This window comes from Artemia sp. Qi Xiang Cuo, chromosome 15 (genome assembly GCF_049724085.1).
Source record: "Artemia sp. Qi Xiang Cuo chromosome 15, ASM4972408v1, whole genome shotgun sequence".
Taxonomy (NCBI): domain Eukaryota; kingdom Metazoa; phylum Arthropoda; class Branchiopoda; order Anostraca; family Artemiidae; genus Artemia; species Artemia sp. Qi Xiang Cuo.
The window spans coordinates 61,688,781-61,701,191 of NC_142808.1; the positions used below are offsets into that span (position 1 = coordinate 61,688,781).

Genomic DNA, 12,411 nt, shown 5'->3' on the forward strand with positions numbered 1-12,411 from the left:
ATATTTTATAACAGAAACTCAGCTACGCTGACAACATGCCTGTCTCAAAATTTTGAGGGGCTGGGTTGGGTGGAATACAGCGCGTGGGGGGGGGGGGGCTAGTTGACCACCAATCACCTGCGACTATTAAAAAGAGGACTCGCCCGTTGAATTTCCAATCGAATGAACCTCTTTTGAAGTTTCTACGACAACACCTTCTATAAAAACCTTATATGCCTCCAGGGCATAACTTAAGATCCTTGCCCTTTGTTGGGTGGGGAGTCCTCTTCTTAAAAACATATTTTCTATCTCGAACTCAGCTACGCTGACAAAAAGCCCATTTTAAAATGGTGATGGGATGTGTTAAGGGGAAGGATGGGTGTAGGGGGGGGGCTAGGTGCCCACCAATCACTTTTGACTATTAAAAAGGACACAAACCCTTTGAATTTCGAATCGAATGAGTGTTTTGAAGTGTCTACGACAACGCCTTCTATAAAAACCTTATATGCCCCCAGGGCAGAACTTAAAACCCTTGCCCAGAGGGTTGCGGGGGAGTGTCCTCCTCAAAAACCCATTTTCTATCTGGAAATCAAATACTTTGAACAAAATGGCTATCTCAAAATTTCGATTGGATGTGTTTGGGGTAATGATTGCCGTGAAGGGGGGGGGCTATTTTCCCTCCAATCACTTTCGACTATTAAACAGGGCACTAGAACTCTCGATTTCCAATCGAAAGAACCTCTTTTGAAGTCTCTATGACGACCTCTTCTTCATGAAGGGCCCTGCTTTAAAGAAAAAAATAATAAACTGTACATTGTGTCAACATTTATCTTATATGCCCTCAGGGCATAACTTAAACCCCTTGCCCAGAGGGTTGTGGGGGAGTGTCCTCCTCAAAAAGATATTTTCTATCTGGAAATCAATTGTGCTGAACAAAATGGCTGTCTCAAAATTTTGATAGGATGTGTTTGTGGGAATGAGGGGCTTTGGGGGGGCTAGTTGCCCTCCAATCACTTTAGACTATTAAAAAGGGCACTAGCCACTCCAATTTTCAATCGAATGAGCCCTTTTCGAAGTTTCTAAGACGACTGCTTCGATACAAAGTGCCCGGATATGGAGAAAAAAAACAACACATTGTGCCCACATCGTTCAAAATCGTTCAAAAAAACAACACACTGATTAAAGGCATGAGGGGTACAGAATCTTCATTTTATTCCTGAACTGGAAATGTTTTCAATGGTGAGTTTGCAGCCTATTCTGCCACTCTGCTGGGGTATTCTGCAGTCCTTGATTTTCAGGGTTCTGGTCCTGAAAGACTGGAACTGTTTTCAGGGGCGAATTAGTGACCCAAGCTGAAATTTGGCTGGAGCGTCCTGGTGTTTCTAAGTTCTCGCTTAAATGTCCACCTATCTCCATCTGAAACTGCTCAAAATCCGTTGGCTTAAGAAATCACAAACTGGAAAAAAGAAAATAAAAAAAAGGTTTCCATACAAACAGTGTAATGGAAACCACTTTCAACAACAAACCATCTATACATACTGAGACCCTCTCATTGATAGGCGTAGCGTATTAATTTCAAGGGTCCGAACTCTTTTCCCAAGAAATTTGTCAGAGGGTTTCAGTATCTGTAGAGGGGTAGCATAATATTAGCAAAACAGGTGTTGTAAAACAGAAGAGTTCTAGTTCCCAGAGTAGCTGGGTAATGTAACCTTCACCGGCCTCATAATTGAATTGTCATTAAGTCAAGTGAGATTGAATTCATAATCTCACTTGACTTAATGACGATTCAATTTTGAATTACCCCCATATTAAACAAAACTCCAGCGTCTTTTTGTTGGTAGAGATGGAAATCATAATCTTGCTTGACTTAGTACAATTCATTTTGAATTACTGCTACATTAAACGAAACTCTTAAATCTTTTTCAAGATAGAAAAAATGCTGTGTTACTGACTGGCTGGAGTCTACCTGGAGAAACTTGCTTGGATACTAGACGTTCATGCACCATGATTTAGAAACAGGGCTTGGTACGCAAACGTCTAGCACCCTCCTGTTTTCTGTTATGATAAATAGCCTCGCTAAGAAACTTCCCGACAGATGGAAATTTGTGGATGACCTAACGGTTGTTGAAACCTGCTACAGAAACTTACTAAGCAACCCTATGAGCATCCTCAATGATATTGCAAATTATGCTGCAGACTTAGACATGAGAGTTAACCCCTCTAAATCTATGTTATTGTCAATATGTTTTCTGAAAACATCTCCCCTTTTCCTCAACTCTATCCCTTCAGATGTTCCTATTTCTTCCTTTAAAGCACTTGGTGTTACAATCTTTCTATAATTTAAAGTGGGATATTTCAATTAAAGATACTGTCCACAGAGCTCATGCGTCCATGTCTCTCCTTAATTTATTGGCTCAACTTAATGTCCCCCCCCCATCCCATTCTCTAAGGATCTATACTTTCTTTGTCCGCCCGCATCTTGAATATGCTTGTCCAGTTTGGCATCTCCCGTGATGAATCAGAAAAAATTGAATCCATTCTAAAAAGAGCCCTTAGAATAATTTTTAAAGAAGGTAAGGTACCATACTCGCTCCTTCTACAAAAAGCTGAGCTGGAAACTCTTGAGCACAGGAGAGGATCGTTGTGCCTTTGTTTTGCAAAAAATGCGGCAATAAACCGTCGCACGGAAAACATTTTCCTCAAAAGACACCCCCCATCCAGACACCGCCTGCCACGTGTTGATTCTGAACCCGTTCCTATCTTGTCTCTTATCCGTCGTTTGACCTTCTATGTCTCCTATCCAGGTTTGAAAAAACTTTGTCTTCATTACGTATAAAATAAACCGCTAGTTCTCCTTCTTTTTTTTTGGTACTAGTGATACCCTAGTTTTATGTTCGTTCGATTTTTTTGTTTCCTTCCCCTTTTTATATTCCCCTTTTGTTTTCCTTGCGAACCGAATGGGATTCACGGGAATTTTGAAGTGCAAAATTTAAATTCAGTAAGACATATCGGTACTTTCGCATTATCAGGGCCTCTCAAAAAAGTCAAGTTTGGTTAAAGCTCATGAAATAAAATGAAATAAGATGAATATATAAAAGTTTAGAAGCAAATTTAGGCTATACATTTGCACATTAGGGGGAGGGAGGTGGGAGGTAAATCATTGCATATGTTAAATATGTAACCTAACCTTGGTACCTTCCCCCCCCCCCTAAAATTCAAAAAACCCCAGTATAATATCGTATACGCAATGTAAACCAATCTATTCATTGCCTAGTGTACAGCGATTATCAAGTCAAAAACGGGTTTTATCATTGCCTTCTCTATACTGATTAAGCCGAGAGGCCTTGATAATGCGAAAGTACCGACATGTCTAGGATAAATCATCTGCAAAGTACAGCCTGATTTTTTTTTACCTAACTGATTCCTGAGATTCTATCCAACTGAAGCTAGCTACAGCAACCGAAAATGCTGCCAAGCCTAAGGTGGCTGATTTTGAGTCACTCATGCTCTCTGAATTTGAAATGTTTGCTTCCTTCCATAAGGGATTTAACTTTCAAACACTCTCGTTCTTCCTTATCGTTTTCCCATTCGTCTGGACTTACCATTAGTAAGTATCCATACTGGTTTTCGAGCAATGGTGGTGAAATCAGCAACTCAATGAGATCTTTTCTTAACTTATGAATCTGCAATCACACCTTTCGTTTATACCGAAGTACAGCTATTATTATTTTTCGCCATAATACAAAGATCTTCTCTTATTCATTGTAAAATCAAAATGCTATCTAGTAAACAATGATGGTGCTGATGAAACTGCATGACAAGATTTCCGGCACAGCTCGTATTAAAAGCCTGAGAGAATACTCGATCAAAAGAACCCCACGCATAAGTTGATGCAGGTAGATGGTCCGCACTACATGCCTTGTATAAACGAAAACTTATAAAGTCTGTCTGCACACGATTTTCATTTCAGGATTAAAGTGATCAAAGATGTTACGAGGTCTGTTTTTCTTTTTTTGTCACGAAATTATTAAAGATAGAATTTTTTGAGTTCCACCAGGCGATACGGCATGAAAAACTTCATTGGATGCATGTAATTTGTCATTTTTGGTAAAAATCGACTATACGAGGTATGCACGCAGCAGCCGCGATAACTTATCTTGTCTTTTTCAAATGGCTTTATGCCCGTTTTTGCTAAGTTTTTCTTTTGTTTGTTTACGATTTAACTACTAGAGGGACAATCGAAATATAATGTTCGAAAAATAAATGAACATTGATGAACGACCAATGACTCCAAAAAGTCACTTTACGTTAACAACCCCAAGGAAGCTTTGGCCGAGGAAGATGCAGAAACACGGTGCTTAATAATTACACGCTTAATAATAACATGGCGCAACGGTACTATGGAGGACTGTTGACTCCTAAAAGTTACTTTACATCCGTAACCACCAGGAAGTTGTAGCCTGAAAAGAATCAGAAATACGGTGTGCCGGACTTAGAGAGATCTACGCAATCTGAACACCTCAGTTCCACCATTATACGAGTATATCACTGGAGCGAGAAGCCTGAAGGATGACCGGTGGATTCTCCTTGCTTGTCTTGGCACTTCGGGAGGCACAGGTGGTACTAAGTTCTAGCCATAAGATAAGGATGAAGAGCATCAGGATATTATACCCAGTGATTTCTCAGCAGCCCACAAAAGATGGACCACTCACTGTCATAAGGCAGAATGTAATTGCAGATCATTGGGTATACGAATTATGAGCAGATATTAACTACAGACGGTGTCAAAATTAATAATTTGTACTTAAAACCGAAACAAGACCTATAATTTGGCTTCTGAAGTACAAACTTAATGAATTTTTTTACAACTTTTCGCCGGTTTCTAGAGTCAAGACGAACATTATCTCTCACCCTCTTTAGTCTTATTTTTTTCCTGTTTCATTTATCTCATATTTAAAAAATTAGGACCTTATTGCTTTTTTGTATTTTACATAATTGTAATTACTTGTTTTTTAAAATTAATATTTTTGTAATTGTGTAATAAAACTTCGTAATTGTTTGCACCTGGAAATCGAATCACGTTATTTTGAAGATGCTAAAAACAAAGAATTATAAACATAATTTTTGAATTGAAATGAAAACTGATCTAAAACATCATTGAAACAAAATGTAATAAACTTATAACGAATGTATAGCTCACAAAACTATAATAGAAAACCTTTAAACCCGAAAAACCAGTGATCTCGTTTTCAAAATGCTGAAGACAAAGAATTAAATCAAGATCTTGAGATTTGAAATGAAAACAAAGCGAATTAGGATGTAATTGAAGGATAGCAGAAATAAATTGCAAAGAGTTGAAAACAAAGGAATCACGCAATTCTTCTACTATTCTTCTTCTTCTCCTACTAAGAGTTCACTGCAGTACTAAACAGCTTGATGCCTACACAACTGTGCCTACTCTTGCATTCCAATATATCGAAGATATGTGCTTTTCCATCACCAGTCTGAACTATAAGGGGCAATATATCTTGTCTCATCCCTTTTCCAACCCAACCAAGCTTTAGGGCCGACTATAAAACGAAAAAGAATTAGTAAGGATAGAAAATCATAAAAAAAAATATAACATAGTACTCACTATCCAGAAATTAAATTTTAAAAAAGAATTCCAAATGAAAGTAAGGAGCAACATTAAAACTTAAATCGAACAGAAATTATTACGTATATAAAGGGAGTTGTTTCCTCCTCAACACCTCACTCTTTGTGCTAATGTTTTTTAGTACTTCGGAAAATTGTTCCAATTAAACGACCCTTGTGTTTCAGGACTTGTTCTGAAAGAGTTAAGACAAAATTTAAACATTAGCGTAAAGAGCGAAGTGTTCAGAAGGACGCAATCCCCTTCATATACGTAATAATTTCTGTTTGTTTTAACTTTTAATGCTGCTCCTTACTTTCATTTGAAAAAACTTGTTTTTTTTTCAATTTCTAATTTTTTAAAATAATCCCAGATTTCCTGAAATACCCTCCCCATGGATGCATACTCTAGAAAATTCAATAAAGCTCGAAATTTACTCAGGACAATTACTCTTAACCACTCGACCCGTAAAATGAAGACGGAAAAGAGAAAGCAAGAAATATAAAAAGTATTTGCATAGGATTTTTGGCAAATTCTCCCAGTGTATAATTTCCTATGGCAAGTTCACGCCCTGGAAACTTACCTCCCTAAGGAAAGTTCCCCCGTAAAAAAAAACAGTAGAAAATTCGTCTTCCCACCATAAAATGTATGTATGCTTCCCAATAACAAATATTATAAGTAAACAATGGGCAATTTTTATAACTTCAAGACCTTTCCCTATTTAGGAAAATTACAAGACTTTTCCCATTTAAGAAAAATACATTTTGATAAAAATTGGGGAGTCTTACCCTATAGCCTAGGGTTATATCTGACCGCATTGGGAGGGGGCTTGGAAAAATTGTGTGGCCTTAATCATTATTTTTTCAAAAATTATATTTTGTATCTAAGGGATAATCTAGAGCAAAATTTTAGTTCAGGATCTTCTTCTGATCTTGAACAGTTAGGAGAATGAAATTTCCAGGAATGAATTCAGAACCTAAATTATACTGCAGGCGGGTGTTATAAAGCACCTATATTCCCTATTTTTAAGGCTTTGAAAATACCTTGGAAGACTGGTGGGAACCTGTCTTAATTGCTGAAAAATTATTATTTTCCTTAATGATGTTTTGAGTCGGCTTTTCTTTGATTCTAGGTTTAGACAACACAATTCAAGCGATTTTAGGAGGATTTAAAGGCACATTGGGATTTTTTTTTTTTTCAAATATAAAATATAGTTTTTTGGTATAAGAGCAGTTCATATAATTGGCCTAAAAATAAAGTGAAAAAACCACTCAATGCCATTATTTATACACTTCTGAATATAATAATTACTTTTCTTCCAACTTCAATTTTAATCCTTTTTTGGACCCTTGAAAATCATAATTCTTTATATCGGTTTGGTCTGGGGAATAGAAACTGTCAAAAGATTGGCTTTAAACTTATCATTAAACAGTTCGTGGTAACGAACTGTAAGTAAGGAACGACCTGGCTCAATAGTAACCGAAACTCTAAAAAACGAAATTTCATACCAAAAGATAAATCAAAAGAATCAGATTTTTATGTTGATTTCAAATATATAAGTTTCACAAAGTTTAGTCTTACCTATCAAAACTTACGTGCCTGAAAAAATTTGCCTTGTTTTTGAAAAAAAGGTAGAAACACCCCCTAAAAGTCATAAAACTTTAATGAAAATCGCACCATCAGATTCAGCGTATCAGAGAACCCTACCATAGAAGTTTCAAGCTTCTATCTGCGAAAATGTGGAATTTTGTATTTTTTGTCCGAAGAAAGATCAAGGATGAGTGTTTATTTGTTTTTTTTTTTACAAGGAGTGATTGTATCGACCCAGTGGTCTTAGAATATCGCGGAAGGGCTCATTCGAACGGAAATTAAAAGTTCTAATGCCCTTTTAAGGTGACCAACAAACGGAAGACAACTTTGCCCCTCCCACGCTTTTTTCCCAAAGTGAACCGATCAAAATTTTGAGATTGCCATTGTGTTCAGCATGGTTGAAAAACACAAAAAAAATATGTCTCTGAGGACGACTTAATCCCCCAAGGTCCCCGAGGGAAGGGATGCAAGTTATGAACTTTTCCCAATGTCTACATATAGTATTGGTTACTGTGAAGCATACGGAAGTTTCGAGGGGGTATTTTCTGGTAGTTAGGGTAGAGTTTGGTGGAATACGTGGGAGAATCTTTCCATAGAGGAAGTTTTTATGGGGGAGGGGACATTGCTATGAAGGGGGCAATGGATTTCCCAGCTTCATTTAAAAAACAATAAAAAAAAAAACTATTTTTTCAACTGAAAGTAAGGAGCACCATCAAAAGTTAAAAAGAACAGAAATTATTACGTGTATGATTGGATACGCCCCCTAGTTAATAAACCGTCGCACGGAAAACATTTTCCTCGAAAGACACCCCCCATCCAGACACCGCCTGCCACGTGTTGTTTCTGAACCCGTTCCCATCTTGTCTCTTATCCGTCGTTTGACCTTCTATGTCTCCTATCCAGGTTTGAAAAAACTTTGTACCCTTCATTACGTATAAAATAAACCGCTAGTTCTCCTTCTTTTTTTTTGGTACTAGTGATACCCTAGTTTTATGTTCGTTCGATTTTTTTGTTTCCTTCCCCTTTTTATATGTTTTCCTTGCGAAAACATATAAAACGTTCGCCCCCTAGTTATTACCTCGCTCTTTACGCTAAATTTTTTTGGCACTTTTAAAAATGTCACTTATTGTTCTAATTAAACGACCCTTGTGTTTCAGGAGTCGTTTTTATAGAATCGGGACAAAATTTTAACTTTACTTAAAGAATTGGAACAAAATTTGCACTTTAGCGTAAAGAGGGAGGTATTGACTAGAGGATGAACTCCCTAATATACGTAATAAAAATATACGAATATAGAAGTTCGTTACGTAAGTTAATTCGTAAGTTACGTCAAAACAAAATTTCGAGAAAGACCATTTAGCCAAAAAAAAGTAAAATTAATATGCAAATTTCGATTTAATTATTAATGTACGCTGAGCAAAAATCAAAGCTGCATTAATTCAAAAACGTTCAGAAATTAATTTTTTTTTTAAACTGAAATTAAGGAGCGACATTAAAACTTAGAATGAACAGAAATTATTTCTTATATGAAAGGGGCTGTCACCTCCTCAACAAATTTGAATTGAATTGAATTGTATTGTAAAGAATTGAAAACAAAGGAATCATGCAATTCTACTTCTCCTACTAAGAGTTCACTGCAGCCCTAATCCGCTTGATGCCTACACAACTGTGCATTCTCTTGCATTCCAATATATCGAAGATATGTGCTTCTCCATCACCAGTCTGAACTATAAGGGGTAATATATTTTATTTTGTCCCTTTTCCAACCCAACCAGGCTTTAGAGCCGCCTACAAATCGAAAAAAAATTATTGAGGATAGAAAATCATAAAAAAAATAAAAAAATGACATAGCACTCACTATCCAGAAATTGAATTAAAAAAAAATCTAATGAAAGTAAGGAGCAACATTAAAACTTAAAAAGAACAAAGATTATCACGTATATGAAGGGGGTCGCCTCCTCAACACCTCGCTCTTTTTGCTAATATTTTTTAGTACTTCAGAAAATTGTTCCAATTAAACGACCCTTGTGTTTCAGAACTTGTTCTGAAAGAGTTAAGACAAAATTTAAACATTAGCGTAAAGAGCGAAGAGTTCAAGAGGACGCAATCTCCTTCATATGCGTAATAATTTCTGTTTGTTTTAACTTTTAATACTGCTCATTAATTTCAGCTGAAAAAACTGTTTTTTTTTAAATTCAATTTCCGTTTTTTTTAAAATAATTCTAGATTTCCTGAAATACCCTCCCCATGGATATATACTCTAGAAAATTCAATAAAGCTGAAAATTTACCCAGGAAAATTACTCTTAACAACTCAACCCGTAAAATGAAGACGGAAAAGAGAAAGCAAGAAATATAAAAAGTATTTGCATAGGATTTTTGGCAAATTCTCCCAGTGTATAATTTCCTATGGCAAGTTGACCCCCTGGAAACTTACCTCCCTATGGAAAGTTCCCCCGTAAAAAAAAACAGCAGAAAATTCGTCTTCCCACCATAAAATGTATGTATGCTTCCCAATAACAAATACTATAAGTAAACAATGGGCAATTTTTATAACATATTCTCTGAGGCCAACCCGACTCTTATACATGATAATGGTAATAAGCTTACCTAAGCTATGGATGTCAGGTATTGTGTTATCTTGGAACGATAATTTCGACAGGACCTGTGCCTGTCATCATCAGGTTCAAATTAAACCTGATGAACCTGATGATGACAGGCACAGGTCCTGTCGAAATTATCGTTCCAAGATAACACAATACCTGACATCCATAGCTTAGGTAAGCGTATTACCATTATCATGAATTTTTATAACTTCAAGATCTTTCCTGGAGGGCTGTGGGGGGGGGGGGTCATGTTATATTTAAAGACGTAGTTACTGAGCCTTTCAACTATTATGAACAAAATAGTTATCTCAAAATTTTATTCGGACGATTTTGGAGAAAGGGGTGAGGGAGGGGGCCTAGTTTGCCTCCAATCTTTTTGGTCAATTGAAAAGGGCATAAGAACTTTGAATTTCTGTTTGAATGAGCTCTCTCACGATATTCTAGGACCACTGGGTAGACACGATCACCCCTGAGAAAAAATTAACAAATAAAGACGCATTCGTGGGCTTTCTTCTGGTGAAAAATACAAAAATTCCACTTTTTTGCAGATAGAACCTTGAAACATCTACAGTAGGACTCTATGATACGCTGAATCTGATGCTGTAGTTTTCATTAAGATTATTTGACTTTTAGGGGGTGTTTCTCCCTTTTTTCAAAAATAAGGTAATTATTCTCAGGCTCGTTAGCTTTGACGGGTAAGACTAAACTTAATGAAACTTTTATATTTGAAAATAGCATAGAAGTCCGATTTTTTTTATATATCTATTGGTATTTGTCCCGGCACCCGTTTCCTTTTTTTGTTGTTTATTATGAGTGGGAAGAGTTATGATTATTTTAGTTGCAGACCCCTCAGTGCCTATTTATTTCCGCATTGGATTATTTTGTATATCTGGCTCACAGTTTATATAATTAGCAGTATGATCTTTCCCTATCTCACCCATTATAAAAACCCGGACTGATGTGCGAGTGCTCCAGAGAACGTATTAACATAAGCGGCATTAGTTCTTTTCATGGGTAGGCAAAGAATAATCACCTACGGAATAAGTACTGACAAAACCACTTGGCCGGCTCACCAATAAGTGGACAATAAGTGCAAAAATAAGTAGGAGGAGCTTTTTGTTCACACCGAGAATGAAGAGCCAGAAATCATCTGCGGCAAACTTACTGGATAATTATATAAACTGTGACCTGGCTGCTGGATTTTTGAATGAGCGAAGTTAGATGCGAGCCGGTGTTTGTTCGGAGAAGATCGTTTCTTTTGTCTGTGCTAATAGATCAATTTCTTTTGTGTGTGTTAATAAAATTATATGTCCTAAACCAAAGTGGGTAAAGGAGGCGACACATAAAGTGATGTATCAGAAGTGAAATTTTGGAACACGGACAGTTTTGGAGGTAAAAGAAAACATTGTTTATCTGAAAGTTTATGGCTATAAATTATGTAGAGTTTTTTTTTGGACTTAAATTTTGGATTGAAATTACTAAAAATTTCGAAATTGTTGATTAAATAACAAAGTCTGATTTTGATGGAAAGTTGTGTTGCGGAGCAACGCGATTTATTGAGTTCCATTTTTGCACATGCCATGATAGTGGACTGTTTTTCTGAACATTCCGGTATAGAATTCGGCGCCTCGTATTTATGTCACGTGTCTGATCGTGATTAGTTCGGTTTCCGGTAACAATTTTCTAATATTTGTGTACTATCGGTTATGTCAATCAGATTTTTGTCAAATTTTCGGTATCTTCACTCGGTGTGCCAACGTATCAAAACCTGTGCGACGTTGCTGCTGGATACGCTAGCCGACTTACATCACAATCGTCCAGGATTCATATCCCATTGTTGCGATTCATATTGCATTTGTCCGGGATTCATGTCCCACTGTTGCGATTCATATCGCAGCTGCATGGAATTCATATTATATCGGAGTGATTCATATCGCTTTGTCCAAAGATTCATATCCTTGCATTACGATACATATCGTGTTCGCACAGGATTCATATCCTATTGCAGCGATTAATATCGTCGGTACAGGATTCACGCCCACCGCAGCCATTCATATCGCATTAGAAAGCGATTCATATCTCACCGCGGCGATTCATATCGCAATTGTTAGGTATTCACATCTTTGGTTCCGCGTTCCAAGTGTGTTGTCCGCAACAGCACCGCCAGTAGTAGCTAGATAATTCATGAGCAGTCAAGGAACAAATTACCTGCCCAAAGATTCTAAGCCAATTAGCAGGCGTACTAGAAGTCAGACTAGAACGGAACAAAGCCAATCCTACCAAGAATAAAAGAATAAGCCAACTGCACCCCAGGTTATATCAACTGCGCCAGTCATGAGTTTTTCACAAGCGGATATGGTAGAGCTAATTAAGCAGACCGTACAGATCTCACTGGATGGCATGAAGCAGACACTGCAGAGCCAGCTAGATCTCGTGATTCGATCGCATAATCATATTGTTCCTTTGGTCAATGCAATTGCCACAAATCAAGCAGCCATACAAAATTCCCTAGGAACAGCAGTCAGTACAACAATCCAGATGACTCAGTTCGCAGACGACATGGACATCGACAGTTATATTACTACGTTTGAAAGGATAGCCACAC

General features: G+C 37.1%; 2 protein-coding genes across 7 annotated transcripts in view; both read left to right on the forward strand.

Annotated features, from left to right (window-relative positions):
- The window catches only part of LOC148943958 (uncharacterized), a 45,185-nt gene extending 33,198 nt beyond the window's left edge, over positions 1-11,987 (forward strand). The window contains exon 5 of the mRNA XM_089101759.1: positions 11,755-11,987. Within this exon, the coding sequence (XP_088957885.1) occupies positions 11,755-11,987 (233 nt within the window). The remainder of the gene's footprint in view (positions 1-11,754) is intronic.
- The window catches only part of LOC148943950 (uncharacterized), a 628,351-nt gene that overhangs the window by 570,168 nt on the left and 45,772 nt on the right, over positions 1-12,411 (forward strand). The gene's annotated exons all lie outside the window — the stretch shown is intronic.